A 21,268-nucleotide genomic window follows, 5' to 3' on the forward strand; every position below is an offset into this window, starting at 1 on the left:
TCCGCTAAAGGTATTTCCTGTGCATTTTCTGATGAACAAGGAGCCAGTCAGGAAAATCCATGGCCTTCCTTGCAGCCCTCCCAAGTTGAACTGATTCTGTTCAGGGAGGCACTTCTTACTTCCGGTTTTTTTTGTTTGTTTGTTTGTTTTTTTTTTTTTTTAGATGGAGTTTCACTCTTGTTGCCCAGGCTGGAGTGCAATGGCACAATCTCAGCTCACTGCAACCTCCGCCTCCCAGGTTCAAGTGATTCTCCTGCCTCAGCCTCCCAAGTAGCTGGGATTACAGGCATACGCCACCATACCTGGCTAATTTTTTTTGCATTTTTGGTAGAGATGGGGTTTCTCCATGTTGTTGAGGCTGGTCTTGAACTCTCGACCTCAGGTGATCTGCCCGCTTCGGCCTCCCAAAGTGCTGGGCACTTCTTATTTCTAACCTAAGCCCTGTTGTCTGCACCAACAGCAGGCACATCTTATGGAAAAGTCAGGCTTCTTTCTAGACTTCCCAGCTCTCCCTCCCTTCAGCCACTTGCATTTTCCTCTCTTTGGAAGGGTGGGAGTGGGAAGCAGAAACAAACTCAAGTCCACAAAATGTGGTTTCTGAGGCTGGGCACAGTGGTTCACCCGTGTAATCTCAGCACTGTGGGAGGCCGAGGTGGGCTCATCACTTGAGGTCAGGAGTTTGAGACCAGCCTGGCCAACATAGTGAAACCCTGTCTCTACTAAAAATACAAAAATTAGTCGGGTGTGGTGGCACATGCCTGTAGTCCCAGCTACTTAGGAGGTTGAGGCAGGAGAAATGCTTCAACCCAGGAGGCAGAGGTTGCAGTGAGCCAAGATCGCACCACTGCACTCCATCCTGGGCAACAGAGCAAGACTCCATCTGAAAACAAAGAAAAATGTGGTTTCTGGCTCTTAAAATCAATGCCAATAAATGTCAGAAAATTTGCTACTAGCAAGTCAGGCAGTTTGAAAAATAAGTGTGGGCACTTTGGCCTTGGGACTCTGGGCCAGCACTTGTCACTCTGTGCCTCTGACATTGAAGACTGGCATTGCCAGCGGCCCTATCATTTAAGTCCAGTGCTGGACAGGAGGCATCAGATTACATCTCACAGAACATCCAAGCCCAAGTGGGCACTTAGAGGGGATCCATTACAACCCCCTTATCGAAGACCATCTGGTTAGACTTTCCCACCTTTGTGAACGGGCAGTGAGTTTTCTACATGAGGAAAATGTCCTTCACTGGGAAAGGTAGCTGAACTACCATACATGGTCAAGTTCAAGTTTCTCTGCATGGCCTTTGAGGATGTCCATCTTGCTCACCTTTCACCACCCCCTGCCTCCAAGAGTACCAGACCACTTGTACATCCTCACACTGCTTGTAGCCTCAGTGCCTTTGTGCAGGCTGGCCTTGACTGGAATGTCCTGTCTCCCCATCTCCCTACATTCACCTGAGAAACTTTTACCTATTGATTCAGCTCAGCTACCACTGCCTTTAGAAGATTGAATGTGACCATAAACAAGAATTTGTCAGGCTCCAGAGGCAGGCTGACCCAGGGTCGAATATCTGTTCATTTCTAAGTCTCTTTACCTCTATAAACCTCAGTGTCCTCATCTATAAAGTGGGAATAATAACATGTAACTTTCAAGGATGTTAAAAAGGAAGATGTAAAGTGCTCAGTCTAGTAGCTGGCACCTAGTGAACACTCAAATTCAGTAACCATTTTCATGTTTCTTGATATTCTCCGCTCTGTCCTTCCATTCTTGACTGGGATGAAGGCCTCTCTCTATCACTGTGGTCTTATGTGTATGCTATGTTTTAATCACTTTATTGAAGTGTAATTTACATACAACAAAACGTACCCATTTTAAGTGTGTGGTTTGAAGAGTTTTGACAAATGTAGACACCTGTGCATACCTATGCATATGGAACATTTCTGTCACTCCCAAAGGTTTCCTTGTGTTCCTTCCCAGTTAATCTCTATCCCCCTACACCTGGCCCTAAGAAACCATTGATCTCTTTCTTTTTTCTCTTTTTTTTTTTTAGGCAGAGTCTCACTCTGTCCTCTAGGCTAGCGGGCAGTGGCACAGTCTCGGCTCACTGCAACCTCCGCCTCCCGAGTTCAAGCAATTCTGCTGCCTCCGCCTCTTGAGTAGTTGGGATTATAGGCACACGCTACCATGCCCAGCTAATTATTTTTGTATTTTTAGTAGAGATGGGGTTTCACCATGTTGGCCAGGCTGGTCTTGAACTCCTGACCTCAGATGATCCACCTGCCTCGGCCTCCAAAAGTGCTGGGATTACAGGCATTAGCCACCGCACCCAGCCCCAACTGATCTCTTTCTATTGATATGTGGTACATCGTCTTTTCTTAGAGCTTCATATAAATGGAATCATACAGTACATACTCCTTTGTGTCTGGCTCTATTCATTCAATATAATGTTCTGAGATTCTTTGAATGCATCAGTAGCTGGTTCCTTATTACTGTACTTTTAACCTTGTGTCATAATCTATCTGATTCCTCCACTAGACTGCGACGCCTTCAAATATTTCATCTTTTTCTTCTTTGGTTCTCAAATAGGTACTCGGTAGATGTGAGCGGGAAGGAGGAAGGAAGAGTGAGGGAGTTGCCATGGGGATTAGCTAAGATCTTGGTTGCAACCTTGCCACCTGTCCATCCCTGGGAGGCAGTACTCACAGTCCCAGCAGAACCCCATCCACAGACACTTACAGCAGCCAGTCCACAGCCACCAGCAGGCTGATGTCCTCTGTTGGCAGGCCCACAGCTGTCAGAATGAGGAGCATGGTGACCAGCCCGGCACTGGGGATACTGGCCGCGCCGACGCTTGCCAGGGTGGCTGTGAGGCTATGAGAACAGAGAAGTCCAGGTCATGGAAACGGAAAGAATCTTAGCAAAACCAACCCTGGCAATTTTAAGCTCTAATTTTCCTGCAGCCATAAAATTCACCCCCCAACCCCCATCCCATACTCTCCACCAAGGAATAGAGAAATCTAAAGTACTAAGACCCAGGAATAAAGGATTAAGGCCTATTTGGGTTCTGCTCAACTATGATGTAAGCTTATAAATTCATGGATTGGAGCCTTATTCCCATCATGCTATCCAGTTAGTCTAATATATCACAGGGCTCAAATAAGGTAAGCGTGGCTCTAAAAGCAGGCAAGGAAATATTAAAGATAAAAACAAATCACCCTTAATCCTCCCATGGGAACACAACTGCATTCATTTCTGCTTACGCTTTTATGTCTCTGTGAGCACCAGAGGCTTTTGGACTACGTGGCAAGGGTCTAAGAAGGCCATTGCCAAGGTTAACATGAGAACTCAGAATAGCAAATATCCAGACCCAACTGAGTTGGACATCAGGGAAACAAATCAACAGATTCCAAATGACACTAAGCGTCAGGCGCCTGGATGCCTCACCATGGGCTGGAAAATACATTATTCAGAAAGGGGATGCCAAGAAATGATAATGAAAGAAAGGGAGGCTTTCTTTCTGAAGCATCTCATCAGTTCTTTCCAAGCAATGCCAGGGCCACACCCAGCACCATTTTGAAGTTTGTCTCTGGGAGAGGGTTAATCTGGAGTTCAAGTGCCCTGTCCTGACACCAGGGAGTCTCTGTGGTCCGGCAAAGGGCGGTGACTCTTTTTCCTCTTTTCTGGATGCCATTTGTACAAAGCTGTCATATCAAAATGTCATATCAAAATATCCAAGAGTACTTTGGAAATATGGATTCCCAAGTTGTTTTTGTGGGTGCCAAAAGGTAAGGGGGACTGCTTTCTTTGCAGTTACAAAATCCTAGAAATTTTATGAGCTGAGAGGCAGCCTCTCAAATTGTTTAAACTAAATCCAGGCCATCAGTTGACCAAGCACAGAATCCTGGGGTCTTATCGCTGAATATACCTAATCTCACGTTTGGAAGGTTAAGGCCCCTGGAGAGCCTGTGGTTTGAGCTGTTTTTCCCATATTGCCATCCTTCCCAGGTTTAGGCCCATCCTTGCATAGACACTTGCCCTGGGTGTGATCTACAGACCCCCCAACCATACCCTTCCCCTCCCGCTTCATGGTGTCAAGGCTCAGAGCACTCCAATTTCCTTGTCCATCTGGGTCACAGGAGGTACAGTGTGGAGTGCTCAGCCGTGAAAGTTCTGCAGTTGAACAACCTGAGTTCAAATTCCAGCTCTGCCACTTAACCACATGACTACAGGCAACTTAACCTCTCTGTGCCTTGACTTCCTCGTCTATAAAAAGGAGATGGTAATGGTGTCTCTCTCATGGGGTGGTCAGAAGCTTTCAGGAGCTAATAAATTAAAATGCACTTACAAAAGGCTGGGCACATTGCAACTCCCCCACCCCCACCCACCCAGTGAATGTGAATTGTTTTTCTTATCAAGAAATCTGGACAGGACCCGGCTGCTTTGCAATGAAAACTTCCCTAAAGCCCTGAGAGCTGGAAGATGGGAATTCTCAACTGTTTCCCAAACAGACAGAACACCAGGGAAGGGGAACTCCCCAAGTTCCAACAGTCTTGACCTTGACTGTTTTATTCACAGCATCAGTTGCTCTGAGTCACTCTTGCACATCCCTTTGCACTGTGGCTAACATTAACATTATCTGGTTATCTTTTGGTTGCGTGAGACAAAGTCTTAGAAAGATAATTCTTCTTGGAAGTTGCTTTCCCCTCTTGTCCCTAATAATACCCTCACCCTCCAGTGGGCACAGTCTCTGTGTATGGAATTCTAAGCCCTGCAAGAGCTCCTTGGGCAGTGATTTTCCCTGCATCCCTCATTGCTTTCTGCTTTGCCTGGCCTTCCACTCCCCTGGCTCACTTCTCTAGGGTTCCTGGAAGCTGTTAAGATACTAGACACACAATATCAGAGCAGAACCTCACAGTAACCCTGCAAGGGACATATATGGTAACACCTGCTTTCACCATGAGGAAAACACAGGTAGGATGGGTGGAGAAACTTAGGTCACACAGCTTGGACATGGTCTGCTGGGATTTGAACACTGGTCTGCTTGATTTCAATGCCATGCTTGTCCTTGATGGCCTTGATCCCTCCCTACACTGAAAATTCTATGAATTAATAAAAATGCTAAGAATTTCTAATCACTATTTTCCTACATGCAGTGAAAGGAGAGGAATGAAAATTTTACTTGGAAGCACAGACTGAAGATAGATTTGGCTGTTTTCCTCCAAACAAACTGCAGGCATGAAGTATATACACCCGTGGTGGGTGCCCCAGAGGTAGCCCTTGTGGTGTCTACAGTTCAGGAGGATTTGACTGAACCCACCCAGGGGCCAGAGATTTAAATGTATATGGTCAAACTCATTCATCTTTTGTCCAGTGAAAATGCTCAGTAGTATCAGTTAATATAAAACAAACCCTGTGTAGATAAATTTATAGAATTTAAGCACAAATTCAATCACTCACTGGTCCATTCTCCCATCTGTAAGTTCCCATCTAATAGTGGGAACTTAATGGAAAATATGGTTACCATCAAGACCAAGAGTTGAGAGATCAGAAATTACCTTTGCTTGGCAAAAGACTTTCCTAAGAAGCCTTCTTCGTCTTTGAGTTTTAAAGCAAGGGAGGTTAGTAGTCTCGTAATATCTGTTAGGACATAATTTTGAAAGGCTTGATCTTCTGACCTGAAGTATATTTTCCATTGTCAGTAACATCATGGTACTCATGATGTCACAGCCACGTTTTTCTTTAATATTCTAGGAGTATTGTGTATTTTGTTAGACATCAATAATAATAATAGAAGCTAACATTTATTGACTGTTGCCTGGCTCATACTCATAAGAGACTATAAGCCAGGCACCAGGTTCTCAGCCACCCTAGAATTTGTTATTGTTCGCATTATGCAGATGAGGAAACTGAGGCTCTCTTATAGTATATAATTCATAGGGTGGTTGTGAAGAGTTTATTTTATATATATATAAATTATTATTTTGCAACCCAACAGTATAGTATAGTGGAGGCAGTGTGTGTAATGGTTAAAAACACAAACCCCAGAGTAAGGTGGCCTGGGTTCAAATCCCATTTCAGCCTGTTACAAACAGCATGATCCTGGCCCAGTTACCTCAACTTACTGTGCATCATCATTTTCTCCATCTGTAAATATAGAACCCAATATCTACTTTTTAGGGCTGTTTCTAGGATCACAAGTTAAATAAATGGAAGCATATGCCAGCATTTGGAAACTTAAATTGAAGTTGTTCCTCTAGATGGCTGTGTGTGATCTATTCTCTGAGCCTCTGTTTCCTTATCTATGTATAAGGTGAGATAATTTAGCAAGAGAACCACTGGGAGACATTTCAGATGATACATTCTAGCTGATTAAATAAATGTGACTGTTATTTCATGTTTTCATATTGTGTGTGTGTGTGTGTGTGTGTGTATTAAACATGGTGAATTTTTTCTTTTCTCTATTTGCTGACTGAGTTGCTAAAGTGAACTCAGATGCATATGGGATATTCGCTAAATCTTCTGGAATGGTTAGAAGGAGAGAGGAGAAGGCTGTGTTTTAACAAAAATGTCTTTGAGCTGGTTGAATACCTCAGAGCTAGACAGATCAAGCACAGGCTCTGAAGTGGCCATTCCACGGCAATATCAGCCCCTAGAACACATAGAGGACATGATTAGAGGAAATTTCCAGCACTGCTACAGACACTGGGTGGTCCCTGAGCTTGGACTTTTAAAAAGCCTGAGCATGTAGAGACATCAGACCCAAATGGACACTGCCTCTTAGGAGAGATCTCCTAAAATGGCCCTAGCCCACTAAAGGCCTACCAGAGAATCGGCTGTTGAATAACATGAACCAAGCAGACACCAGATTATTACCAACGTTTCTAATATAGAGATTGACAGTGCTGCCTGGGGTTTGAAGTGGGAGAAAAAGGCTAATGCCTTAGCTTGAACCCAAAAACGATTGCCCCTTCTAGTGTCCAATGGAAAAAGTTAATAAAAACACTATTCTAATGTCTTTTTTTGAGTCATAGTCAGAAAGAAGAAATGACCTGTGGTTGGAAGAGGTAAACTGTGGAATAGAAATTTGACTTGTGCCTCTGGCACCCATAGCCATGAGACCTAGTTTTGTCAGATAATTTCTTTGAGCCTCACATGCCTCTTCCATAAAATGGGAATAATGACTATTCCTTCTCTGCAGGACTGCTGGGCATGTTCAAAGCAATGTATGGAAAGAGTCTGCCACCTCAGAGGAACTAAAGAGTGGAGTGATTATCATCATGGAGGATGAAAGTGTATTCCAGTGTCTACCTCATTCATTTCCTAAAGTGAATCACCCAGGCCTTGGCTGTTCTAATATCTGGAATGCTCTTTCTACTACAAGTATATCTGTCACACAGAATGTTACCCACTTACTCCCTATGTTTTCTGATCACATAGAATCTGAGAGGGGAAATAAAACATAAATTTTTGAGTCCAAGATTGACCAACTCCATTGTCTTAAAGGGCTAAGCTGCGGTGACAGGTGCAGCAGGCTAGGCATAAGTAACAGGGAGCAGGGGAGACTGCGGGAAACTGAAGGGCAGCTGTCTTATAAGAGGATGAAATTCTAATCTTTTACAATATATTTCAAGGCAAACAAAGCAACACTCTGGGCTGGGAGTCCATCCATGAACTACCAACTTTTAGCCCCAAATTATGAATTCCTTCCTTATTTATAGATGAGGAAATTGAGACTGAGAGTAGGGATATGACATAAGTTAAGGTAGAAATTGGCTTCTGGCTTAATTGAAGCATTTAGATGGGTTGGGAGTGATAATATTAAAATGATGATTGCAAAAAGCTTTATTTCCTGCTGTAATGTCAATATAACATTGAATGGGTTGAAGGCTGATATTTTCAATGACTTAACCTGTAAGCAAGAAACTGAAGTGTTGGCTTGGCTAGTAGGTGTGATCTTTAAGTTTATGGTGAGGCAATGCATTTGTAACGATCTCTTAGGAAAATGTTCTTTCTGAATTGTTAAAATGATGAATACATTTAAATAAAAATAGCTTTAGTAAAAACAAAACTATGTGCTATTTATTTGTAATAAAATCTTATATGTCATATTGAGGAATCTCTTCCAGTATTTTGTAATTTCTGCCATTACCCTCTCGTGATGGAATATTGAAGGGAGCATATTTTAGTGAAACAAAAATTGGATCCAGAGTCAGCTGATGGCCTCAGTTACAGTCCTGCCAAATCATTACTGATGTTGGCCTCACTTACAGCCATGCTGCAGCCATGGACAAACTACCGTGCCTCTGGGTGCCTGAGTTTCTTTGTCTATTAAATGGGCAAAGAAATTACCCTGCCTACAGCACAGGATTGCTAAAAATCAAATAATATCCAATTTCTAAAGCAAGTTGACATGTGCAATACAAACAGGAGGTATTAATAAGAGTCTTCTTTCTTGTCAAAATCTTTTTCTTTTGAAGGCAGCCAATAATTCTTCTTTTTTTATTACCTTCATTGTCTTCCACCAGCAGAAATGAAATTCAAGTGGCCTCTGTCACATGGAGTTAGTGTGGAGGGGAAACAGGTTGTTTCGTGTTTTACCCCACCCTCCTCACCTTACAGTCACAATTTGTCCTCCATCCAGGACAACACCATTCATTTGGGCTATAAAGATGGCGGCCACCGCTTCGTAAAGGGCTGTACCATCCATGTTAATGGTTGCTCCAACAGGAAGGACGAATCTAGTCACACGCTTATCAATCCCCAGATTTTCTTCCAGGCAACGGAAGGTGACAGGCAAAGTTCCAGCACTGACAACAAAGAGAAAGAGAGACAGGGTTATGTCCACTTTAGAGAAGCAGGACGATACATAAACTGGAATACCACTGCATCCTTAGTTTTTCTTGTTTTGTGTCAATCAAGCAATGTGACACGCAAAAAAGCCAGATTAAAAACTGGTGAGTTGGAGGCTCAAATTCAATCTTATTAAGAAACTAATAGGCAGCAAAATATTTTCGTTGGTTCTGGTTTTGGAGATATAATCAGAGCTTGAAGATTTTTTCTTTTGGCCACTGTTTCCATCTTGTATTCAATATTGAAGTGCATCTGATTGCCCACGTTAATTGGGTTGCAAAAAAAAAAAAAACAGCTATGTCAGAAAAGAATCAGCTATCAACAGCAAAATGGGATGAGGAATTTTTGAATAACCCATAATTTCATGCTAGAAATGCTGTTTCCGATAAAATGACTGAATGGATTGCATTTAGCCCTGGGAAATTGCCCCGAGCTGGGCTTGCTAATTTCCATAACAACAAACATGTCCAGCACCCTTCAGCATGAACCTGAGCTTCAAGCAATTCACTGGGGAACCTCACAGATAGTCCAACACCCTGATATATGCTCATCAGCCAATTCTACAGTCACTTCAATGACATGGAGCAGGAAAGCATGTGCTCAATAGCAAATCGAAGACTAAATATGAAGTGACATCACCCCCACTCCTCCCAGGCCTGGGATGTGGATTCGTGACCACATGACCCAGCCTCAAAGGCCAGAATTCCTGACATGTTCATATGTCTTCAAAATTGGAGACCAATAACCAATAAGGGTTGCTAAAGGCCAGAATATTATTTCCAGGTGGATAGAAGTGCATGGGAGGGTGAGTGGATTTGCTGCAAAGTTTAAGTAATGTAGAAAGCAATGCAGAACACTCAAACTGCCATGGAAGTGCTTCATGGTCCATCCTCTTGATTTTTTTCTATTTAAACTTTAGCAAAGTGGATTAGAAAACCTGCAATGCAGACAACATTTGGAGGTGTTTTCTCTCTTGCACTTACAGCTTTTGTCAAAGTTTCCTCCTTCTACTGGTCAGAATTAGTGACCAATCTGGACATAGATCCATGTAGAGGTCTTGGTTTCTCAGAGAGTGGGAGAAGACCATCTGCTCCAGGGAAGCTAAGTGAAATGAAGATTCCAGGGCCTATCCAGAACCAACGAATCAGAAGCCCTAAAACTAGGGATGCCCAGATGTGCATCTTATCAAACCACTGGCCCACAAGCTCCTAAAGCAACCTTAGGAGAGCCAGATTTCTCTTACCAGAACATTCTTTGTGATTTCAAGTCAGGGGTCTGTCTCATGCCTCCTTCTTGGTCTGGGGTAGGAAGAAGAATTGTTTGTTGGGGGCCGTCTCATAACTAAAATCTTGCAAACCCAGGGCAAAGCTGGAGCTTGGCCTCATTTGCAAGCAGAGGATGCCATCAGACCTGGCTTGCTGTCTTAATGAGAAGTCAGTGTCCCTTTCTTCCTCTTACCCCACCCTTTCCTGGGCCCTTTCGAAGGGTTGCCAGGACACCAGGACTGGTCTGAGATGACTGCTCAGTTGTGGTTGGTGGCCAGGATTCTCGATTGCAAGGATTCTCAAATCTAAGGACACTTCTGGGATTGCTGGAATACATTTATATTTATTATTGCATTCATTTTTCCAAAATGTCATCAAATGGTCTTTGGACAATTAAGTAGATTGGGAAAAATGATTGGTAAGTATAAAAATATCCTCTATTTCTCTACTGGACAGGCTTTGTGTCTTAAAACACCCACTCACCCAATCAAACTAGGACTTGAGAATTTTAATTTCAAGCTTTCCTGTGTGGACGGGCTGACATTCTGACATTGCTTTTTTGGCTCCTGCCTCAATGGCCATATGACAGCCTTCAAATATTGCTAATAATAACTGTCAGATATTTGAAATGCTTCTTTTGTTTTTTACATATTAGTTTTAACAGCCTGCACTGAAGTTGGAGGGCTGAAGACAGGTCAGTCTTAGGCCACCCCCCTCCCTTTGTCCTCCCTGACACCAGCCTCTGGAACCATTGAGAAAAGCCGTTCAACTACCCTCAACATCTTTATTCTGTACAAGGGCGGAGGAGGCAGAAAGGATATTTTGTGGGCTGTCCCTGGGTTTTACATTTTTTTTTCTTCTCTGTGACCATGATGGCAAAGAAACCTTCAGTTAATTCTTGGTACATGACTCATGCCACATGGCCTTTTAAAAAAAGAAATTCCACATCCAGGCAAAAACCACATTTTAACTAAAGATTAAAACCACATTTTTTTTTTTCAAATGAAATACAGGGTTAGGGGAAGAAATTGGTCTAATATTAGCAGCCTTGTTTGGATAATCTGAGCATTTGTCTCTGATTTAAATACAAATTTGGGCCATTGCAAATCCCCTTAAGATTCACCTTGTCTTATAAAGTTACTGAAATGATGGTCTAGTCATTCAAAAGAAAATAATACTAATATTTTTGAAATAGTTGAAAGATCTAAACCATAAAGGTATTGGAAGAAAATAAACAGTCATATCGTATTAACTTGGAGAAGCTATTCCTAAGCAAAATCTAAATTCTAAATTCTAAAGAAAAGTATTGATAGCTTTGACTAAGTACAAATTTAAAACTTCTAGAGGCAAAAGCACAGTAAATTTTTAAGACAAATGTCAAGTGAAGAGGAGGATTATTTGCAACTTGTGACACATGAGCTAATATTCTTATACAAAAAGAGAGCTTAAAAATCAATCAGGAAGGGACGAATACCTCAACAGGAAAATGACCAAGTTCATGAACGATTCACAAGGCAGGGGAAAGGGGAAGGGAAGGAGAAGGAAAGATATGCATATCGCATGAGATTACTTTTCACCTAATAGGACTGGAAAGCATTAAAGTGACTGGTAATATCCAGAGCTGGTAAGTAAGCGGGGATGGGCACACCCTCAAACCCCAGTTAATGGGAACATAAGATAATAAATTTTTCTGAATAGCACACTGGTAACGTGCTTCAAAACCATCAATGTGCATACCATTTGACTCTGAAATTCCACTTTTCCTGAGGGGATCATCACACAACCTTGCAGGGATGTATTTGTAAGGATGTTTGTCACAGCCCTGTTTAATAGACATGCCTTAAATGTACATCACTGTGGCTAGGACGGGGTGGGGTTTGCATTGTAGTACATACAGTGCATTATTATGCGGTTTAAAAAATGGTAGTAAAGTCTATTGCAGTAGATATAACTTTATGATATGTTGACCAATAAAAAAATAGCTATTTGTAAAACAATATATATATAAACATAGTAAGAACTTGAAAGATATGTAACTAAAGACTAATTAAAAAGTTATGACCAGTTATCACCAGATGATAGAATAATTGGCAAAGCTCATTTTCTTCTTCAAAATTGTATTCACTGCCTGAACTTTTTCATAATGAGCCTGCAGAAATTTTATTTTATTTTTGTTTTCTGGTTATGAGCCTGGTATGAGATAAAGTATGAGATACCAGGCTTATAACCAGAAAACAAAAATAAAATTAAACCAGGTTGGTTTTTTTTTTTTTCTCTTTTTCTTCAAGTGGAGATCTGTATGGATAGAGATACTTAGTCATGGGAAATTTATAAAACCAAGAAGGAAATTTTGAAGTGTTTTCCTTCATCTTCGGAAACTGGGTGAAGAATCTAGATCCTTAAGATTGTATATATTCCAGCTTTGTCTGAAACCCCATTTTCTACTAAGACTGAATCCTCATTGATTTGCAAGATGGAAATTTAATTTGGCTTCCCAGGTGGTTGGCATTATTGGTCTGTTAGGTCGCTTAAGGGAAACCTGACTGCCTGCTCAGTAGCCGTGGAGCAACAGGCCCTGCTGTGTCATGGAGTGGCACCTCCCTAGCAGTGCATGGGCACAGGTTCTGCAACAAGAACCTGAATGATGAGCTATGGGTTTCAGAATTTGCTTGCCTTCCTGCCACCTGTTTTATGATTCAGTCTTAGTTTTCTGACCCAAGGACATATGTGCAGAAATAAAACGATTGCAAGCTGAAAGTAAAACACTAGTCTTAAAAACTCTCAATTGTAAGGCATTTCTTTCTTTCTTTCTTTCTTCTTTCTTTCTTTCTTTCTTTCTTTCTTTCTTTCTTTCTTCTTTCTTTCTCTTTCTTCTTTCTTCTTTCTTTCTTTTTCTTTCTTTTTTTTTTCTTCAGATGGAGCCTCACTTTGTCATCCAGGCTAGAGTGCAGTGATGTAATCTCAGCTCACTGCAACCTCTGCCTCCTAGGTTCAAGCAATTCTCCTGCCACAGACTACCGAATAGCTGGACTACAGGCGCCCCCCACCGCACCTGGCTAATTTTTGTATTTTTAGTAGAGACGGGGTTTCACCATGTTAGCCAGGCTGGCCTCGAACTCCTGACTTCAAGTGATCCGCCTGCCGAGGCCTCCAAAATTGCTGGGATTACAAGCATGAGCCACTGCGCCCAACCCAATTGTAAGACGTTTCTTACGTATTTCTTCTTGTTCATTTTTTGGGTTGTTTTTGTTAGATTCAGTCCAAGATGATAGTCCAAAAAATGATTTTACTCTACATATCTCTGGGGTCCTCTTTGGCTTTCTAGGCACTGGAACTAAGTAATAAAGGGGGAACTGATTCTTCATCAATGCCAAGTTAACTCTGGGGAAAAATAATCCATTAGAGGTTCGTGTCGAGGTCAAAGACTTGGCTGAATTTTGTTTGTTAGAAAAAGTCTCACCTAACATACCATTTACTTTGTAAAAGCTGCTTCTCCTACTTTTGAAAATTTATTTACCAAAATCTTCAAAGAGTAATATTTTCTGATAGCATTTTCCAAATCACAGGTGAAATGTTTATTGAAAAATATCCTGTTACACTTCCTTTAGAAAACATTTAAAACTAAACTAATGACATAAGTGGCAAATTAGGCATGCAAACAAATAGCATGCATTTATCTGAAAAATTTAATGTGAGATCATATTTCCAATATAGTTGCAAATCAGCAAAAATGTTCACCAGAAGGCTCAGAAGTTCCTAGAAGGAGACAAAAATTCAAAGCATTCGCCTTTTCCAAAAGATCTTAGTAATGTGTGCCAAGTGTTCTTATTGAACTTTGTGATGGGAGGGTTTTGAGAAACGAGAAATGGCAAAGAGGGCAAAAGAGTGAGCAAAGAGAAAGGTGATTTCTTTTGTTCTCTACCTGGAAGCGGTGCCCAGGGCAGTGATCCAAGCTTGGAAAATGCCAGCAAAAAAGGAGAAGGGGTTTTTCCTGGTCACTACAAAGTAAATCAAGGGGAGAAAGATGCCCCCGTGGATGATGAGGCCTATGATCACTGTTACCATGTACATTCCCAGTTGCCTAGCAACCACTTCTAAGTCCTTGATTGCAATGATCTTCCCACAGATCAGGCAGGCGATACCCAGGGGAGAGTACCTGAAAAACACAAAAGGGAAAAACAGCATTGAAGAGATCATTAGGGATTCAGAACCTGGGCCTCCTCTGTACCGCACCCTGAGGAAAACACTTGGCTCTTCTGTACAAAAAAAGACTTTTGCTGAGAAAAGTTCATGAGATTCCACAGATGTTATTTTTTACTTTGGACCAACTCCCTTAACCAAAATCTGTTTTGTGGATCTGGTGGCACCTGCTCTGATGAAAAGTCCAAAGGCAAATTTTGTCGCTAAGGTGAGTTCTAGGAATAAAGGAGAGACATGCATTGCCATCTTTTAGCTTTATCATCAAGTTCAAAGTTGAGAGACCCAGGTGTGTCTCTGGGAATCTTGTTTGATTTGTGTTCCTCAGTTCCTTCCTAGAAATTTGGGAATTTGAGCTTTTTAGAAAACTATAAACTGGAATTTGTAAATGTGCATTGTTTTTACCTTGGAAGATAGGCAATATATTAAAATGAGAGAGAGAGAGAGAGAGAACAAGGAAATCATCTGAGCCAAAATGTACATTTAGAGAAAAGTGGTTTTATGACTTCTGAGTCTGAAAGTATTTTTTCCATACTTACTCTAACAATAATGCTGGCTACTTTCATTTTGTTTGAAGCACTACGGTGAGAGCTCCACACTTATTCCCTCACTTAATGCTTACCACAACCCAAAAATCTTGGTGTCATTATTGCTACATGGCAAATAAAGAAACTGAGGTTAAGAAAAGCTAAATAATCAGCCCAAGACCAGGAAACCAGAAAATAAGAGAACAATCTCAGGTCTGTGAAACTCCCAACTTGGGGATTTTCCCAACGAAGACAAGCCCCTTCTCTTTAGTGAATAATCACAGCTCTTTGTAGATAAGCAATTTGCCATATACCAATTTATCCTATATAAACTGATGTTATAGCTCTATCTTATTATTACTTTATAGAGAGTTTGGAAACTACTTTGGTCCTCACTCTTGGGAAAGCTATTTTCTCTCTCAACCTGAATATATTCTTCCCATATTTGGTAAAATCCTTTATTATCCAGAATGGTGTTGCTAGGGCATGAATTTGTTCTGCCTGTGACAGTTTCTGGCTGACATGAAAATATTTGTGGGAAGGTTGCTACCTTATTAAAAATTATGAACATACTTGAGAGAAAGACCATGGGGAGAATGAAGTCCCTAGATAAGGCTTCCAGCAGGGGTCAGGGAGTCAGGAAAGGTTGCTGTAATTGTAAGATCTATACAGACTTGCAATTGTACCTGGAGCAAACACTTTCCTGGATTAAAGAAAAAATGTGAAGAGTAGATGAGACACATATATATGAATACTACATAAGACATGGAGCTCGTCTCACCACTTATTAGCTATTAATATGTGACCATGGTTAGTGGCTTATTCCCATTTTACAGATATGGATGTCAAGGCTCAGAGCGGCTAACTCCAACCTCATGGAGATGCTGTGGGGATTAAATTTTTGAGCATGCATATATGTGTGCTGCTAAAAACCTCTCTCACATCTCTGTCAGTACCATTAATTCTCTGAGTCCCGACAAAGGCATTCCTTGTAGGTTCTGTTTTCACACATGTACCCCATGTCTTCTCATCACTCATGCTTAATAAGCCTGAGTTGGTGATGCTTTCTAGAACATCTCATGGGATACCTAATTGCAAGATGATTTTATAGCAACATATTCTCTCAGGAGGAACCTAATCCTGAAGGAACTGATTTGTAACTGACCCAAATTAGTTAAACTAACATTAGCATAGCTGCTCTCTTCCCATATGATAATCTAGCCTGAAGCTCCCACTTTTCCTTTCCGTGGGGTGCAGGCTGGCCAAGTCTGAGTACTGCTTCCCTAGACATTAGGGAGTCTGAGACAAAGCTGTGCTCATGTCATTAAACCCTCAGCTCTCGCACCATTTTATATCCTGCTGCTGTGTCCATAGTCACAGCATCTTATAAATTATCAAGGTAGTCTCAGGGACCAGCACTTCATTCACTGAGACTGTAAATAAGCAGAATGAACATTCCTATAAAGCCAAAAAGCATCTATCTTCATAAAACAAGAGATCAGTTCGTTCCCAAGCACCAAGCACCCTTTAAAGATGTCCAGAAAAACGCAAATATAAGCTGTTTTGGGTGCCATTCAATTTTCCTTCTCTCCTGGGATGAACAGTTTGTAGAATGGAGAGAAAATGCTTTCAAGGCTCTTTGCCAAAAAAAAGACTAGCTATAGAGTCTCCTGGAGAATGCATTTGGGCCACAGACAGATGGACTAGAGAGAGGTAACAGTTTACCTCTGGGGCACTTAGCCAGTTGAGAAAAGCATGAGCTCCCATTGTAAATGGAGAGTGTTAATCGAAGGCCAGAAAGTGAAGTGTTAGGGTTTATAAATATGGCAAGAAGAAGCCCTTGCTAATCCAAACACCTTCATCCCTGGGAACAGGATGAGCATTAAGTAGAAGAAAGTAAGAACCTTTGTTCTATGAAGTCTTTTAGGGCCATTACTTTCTTGTGCCTATTTTTATTTTATTTATTTTTTATTTTATTTTTATATTTTGAGACAGAGTCCTGCTCTGTTAGCCAGGCTGGAGCTCAGTGGCACCATCATTGCTTGCTGTAACCTTGACCTCCTGGGCTCAAGCAATCCTCTCACCTCAGCCTCCTGAGTAGCTAAGACTACAAGTGTTTGCCACCATTCTCAGCTAATTTTTGTTTATTTTTATTTTTGTAGGAGTTCTCACTATTTTGCTCAGCTGGTCTCAAATTCCTAGCCTCAAGCAAACCTCCCACCTCAGCCTCCCAGAGCACTAGGATTACAGGTGTGGCCGACCAACTGCACCCATTTTTAAAGCAAACAACTTAGGCTTTCACTCCGAAACTGGGGCTTCTGGGTTCCTGGGTTTCCATATCAATGAATTACCTAATTGAAAATAACATTCCATGGAAAAGGATGGGCAAATGCCCAGCACCCAAGGCCATCACTCAAAGCTTCTGAGATGAAGCCAGCAACCAAAACCACAAATCAAAGTGCGTAAAGAGGCTGAGGGCTCCACGGAGAGTTCTGAAGCCAAATAATGCCCAGTGATTGTTGGTCCAGTTTCCATGTGAGAAGGACATGGCTGGAGAGCTGGGGAGAGGGAATGGCTCCCATGCTGCTCTTAGGCTGTTGCTGTTCTCTGCTTTCAGGGCCACAGATTCATCCAGGACTGGCCTGTGGAGTCTTTTTCTTACTACTGTATCCATTCTAGCCTCCACCTACTTTGTCTCTAAGCCCTTGCCAGCCTAAGATGCCCCTCGCAGGACTCCACAAACACACTCATCTACAGCCGGCAAGCACCTAGAATTCAGTCGGTGTCCAGGTGTCAGAAACCACCAGCTTCCTGTTAACAACTCCCTGGCTTACCCTGGGCGTACCTGGGCTTACCTGGATTCCCTGGGCTTACCACATACCTATGGAGTCAGAATGTCCTGGAGCTGGCCTTGGGGCGTTTATATTTTAAAGAAGCTCCCCAGGTAATTCTGATCTGTTTGAAAACCAGTATTTCAAGAAACAAAAATCTTAACTGCAACTGATGAAACACAGATATTACTTGGTGACCTTTTGAAACCATTTACCTTAGCTCCAACTACTTCAGGATCTTTGGGGTCTTAACCCACTGGAATAATTCATTTGGGACTTTCAGGCCTGGGACAGATGATGGGACAGACACTTGCAGTGGAGGTAAGCTGAGGGACTTTCTCAGCCCTGCTGTGAAGCACCTCTGGTTCTGTCCCACACGTTTCCAATAGCTTGTCAATAGAGCTAAACACACATTCCAAGAGTTGCTGAAAGGTGTTATCTGTACTCAGAAAGTATTACAAATCTTCATCTTTCCCAATCCATTTAGAGATAGGTGTTCCAGCTACCCAAAGAGTGATTTTTGTTAAAAGTTACCATTTGTGGATTAGAACTTTTCATCAAGACAGAGTGACAAGCAGTTTGTATAGCCTCCAGGTTTATTATTTCTCCAGAGACTTCCTTTTGCAAGCAAATGAAATTCCAACCCATCAAGGTGGCCTGCAGGACCCTGGAGGATCTGCCTCCTGCCCACCTCTCCAACTTGACCTCCTTTTGCCCCCTTTCACCAACCACACTGCAGCCTCTCTAGACCTTTGTTCTGACCCTCAAAAGGCTTTCCCTGCCACTTCTTCCCCTTGGAATATTCTCCCCTCAGTTCTTTACCAGGTTGCTTGGCTCACTCTGCACGTCTTCATTAAAGGTCACCTTCCCAGACAGCACCACGTGGCCCATCACTTCTACCCCCATCACTATCTCTCGCTATTGCATGGCACTTATTACTATTTGAATTAGTAATAAGTGCTACAAAGACAATTTGCTACCATTTGCTCCCTTTTGGCTTTCCCTCTCTCCTTTTCCTAGAATGTAAGCTCCACAAGGGCCGGAACCTTTCTCTGTCTTATTCACCATTATCTCGCCGGTACCTAAAATCATTGCCTGCACAGAATAGAATATTTATTGAATGAAAAAAAAAATGGATGGATTGACAAAGATTCTTTGTTTGACCAAACTCTAGTTAGGCGTCTGAACCTTCTTCTGGCCTCTTCTAGGCTCTTTGCTAAACCTTCCTTATAAAATCTGGTTTAGCAAAAAAACTCGTCTAAGTCAGGTTAGCAAGAACCTCCATCCTCAAAATCTGATCACCCTCAAATCTGATCAGGTTCTTCATCCTCCCCTGGACGATGTTTGGTCACCCTGTGGCCTTCAGCTAGAATCCTGTGGGGTTGGTTTAGCCAAAATACTCCTTACCCCAGACCATCCACTGCCCCCACCTTGCTCCATGGCTATAAATTCCCACTTACCCATGTTGTACTTGCAAGTGAGCCCAATCTCTCTCTCCCACTCCAAAATCCCGTTGCTGTGGTCCCTGCGCTCATTGCAACAATCCTGAATAAAATCTGCCTTACTGTGTTTTAACAAGTGTCATTGAATAGTTTTTTATTTAACAGTGTGGATGGATGGTGGTTTATTGGAAGAAGGAACTGGAAGAGTAGGCAGAGATTTTACTTCTCACTTTATGTTTTTATAGGGGTAAGATTATGAAACATTTTACTTTCTGTTTAAGTTTTTCAAATTTTGAAAAAAATGTTTTAAATAACTTCCTAAGAAAATGAGGATATGAAAATCATACAAAAATTAAGGGGTTTTCCGGTTTCTTAAAAATTCATGAACACAGAGATACAAAGGATATGGATTGAATTGATGACAATATTGGTAACAGCAAACAGCTATTACTATAATACTAATCCATGTAAAGTGCTTAGACAGTTCCCAGCACAAAGAAGGTGCTTCATGACTGTTGGTCACAGCCTTAATTCTCACAGCAACCTATGGCCTGGATTCTAGAATCATCCCATTTTACAGATCAGAATATCGGGGCTTAGAGTGTGTCTAACTTGCCTAAAGTCACGCAACTTGCAATAGGAGGATCCTGGATTCAATCCAGTCTGAAGTCAAAAAGAAATTGATGTAGGTATCACTTCTGTACAGCTCCATAACACTGGGCAAGTCAACCTCTGTGCTTAGTTTTCTCATTTGGTAAATGGGTTAACAAAAGCACCTATTTTTGTTCAGTACTATTGTGAAGAATAAATGAGCTAATGCATGTAAAACAATTGGAATAATATTAAGTATTTAGCAGGAATTTGGTAAATTTAAGTTATTTAATAATAATTGTTTCCTCAGTAATAAATGGGTTAGTACATGTACTGTAACTGAAATAGTACTGAGCGTACAGTAAGAAGTTAGTAATTCTAATTTATAATTTAATAATAAAAAGAATTATTATAATCTTTTCAATGTTATATTCTGCTATTATTACTATTATAACTGCTACATAGAAAAGAATATAAAAGAATTCTGATTTTTTAAGCTTTGAGGGGTCAGTTAAAGAGTAGTTAACTGTTTTATCCAGAACCTTTTTACACACATCATTAGCAAATACTGATGCTGATGAGGCAGTGAAAGAATTAAAGAAATGTGTAGAATTGGCATCTCATGTCATGTGACATTGTCCTGACTATGAGCCTAGATGAGGTAACCAAACAGCTGTCAGAAATCATTCTAAGGTCTTATTCCTGCCTCACAACCACTTTTTACCTCCCAAGATGATAGTAAATATTTAGGAGTTCTGGTTCCAATGAATGGGAAACTTCTTAATTCATACCACCACCCTCCATCTCTGGGGAGAAGGGAGGCTACACTTCATCCCACTGACTCATCTGATGTCCTAGAAGATTCCCTTTCCTGTAAGGGCTTAGTGGAAATCACATTGGTATGGACATAGGAAGGACACATACATTGCCCATGTTATTGGCATCATATTACAGAAATACGGGCTACATATCTGGCATAAGGATGCGTAATCTGCTAGAAATTCTAGGAAACAATGGAAAATCCTAATGTTTAAGCAAGAGACTTATTCTGCATTGTGTATTATGTACTGAAGTCTCAACAGACTCAGATGAATCTGAAGGACTTAAAAAATGTGTTTTACATTTGGATGTGGTGGCTCATGCCTGTAATCCCAGCACTTTGGGAGGCCAAGGCGGGCAGATCATAAGGTCAGGAATTCAAGACCAGCCTGGCCAACATGGTGAAATCCCACCTCTACTAAAGATACAAAAAAATTAGCCGGGCATGGTGGCACATACCTGTAATCCCAGCTACTTGGAAGGTTGAGGCAGGAAAATCACTTGAACCTGGGAGGCAGATGTTGCAGTGAGCTGAGATCGTGCCATTACACTCCAGCCTGGCAACAGGGCAAGACTTTGTCTCTCTCTCCCTCTGTCTCTCTCTATATATACATATATATATATACACATATATATATATATATGTTTTACAACACCACCATATTCCCAAATCTTCATACAAAAGAAATATCCAGAAATCTAGAATTGCCTGAGAAGCTGAAGGTTCAGTACAATCATAAAAGAGAACATGA

At 41.5% G+C, this 21,268-nt stretch overlaps 1 protein-coding gene across 4 annotated transcripts in view; it reads right to left on the reverse strand.

Moving 5' to 3' along the window:
* The window catches only part of SLC1A2 (solute carrier family 1 member 2), a 166,923-nt gene that overhangs the window by 31,771 nt on the left and 113,884 nt on the right, over positions 1–21,268 (reverse strand). For all 4 annotated transcript variants that reach the window (XM_030794826.1, XM_030794827.1, XM_003254419.2 and 1 more), the window contains exons 7-9: positions 14,032–14,265; positions 8,607–8,801; positions 2,731–2,865 (exon numbers count right to left, since the gene is read on the reverse strand). In XM_030794826.1, the coding sequence (XP_030650686.1) occupies positions 2,731–2,865; positions 8,607–8,801; positions 14,032–14,265 (564 nt within the window). The remainder of the gene's footprint in view (positions 1–2,730; positions 2,866–8,606; positions 8,802–14,031; positions 14,266–21,268) is intronic.

Source organism: Nomascus leucogenys, chromosome 15 (genome assembly GCF_006542625.1).
Source record: "Nomascus leucogenys isolate Asia chromosome 15, Asia_NLE_v1, whole genome shotgun sequence".
NCBI classification, from domain to species: domain Eukaryota; kingdom Metazoa; phylum Chordata; class Mammalia; order Primates; family Hylobatidae; genus Nomascus; species Nomascus leucogenys.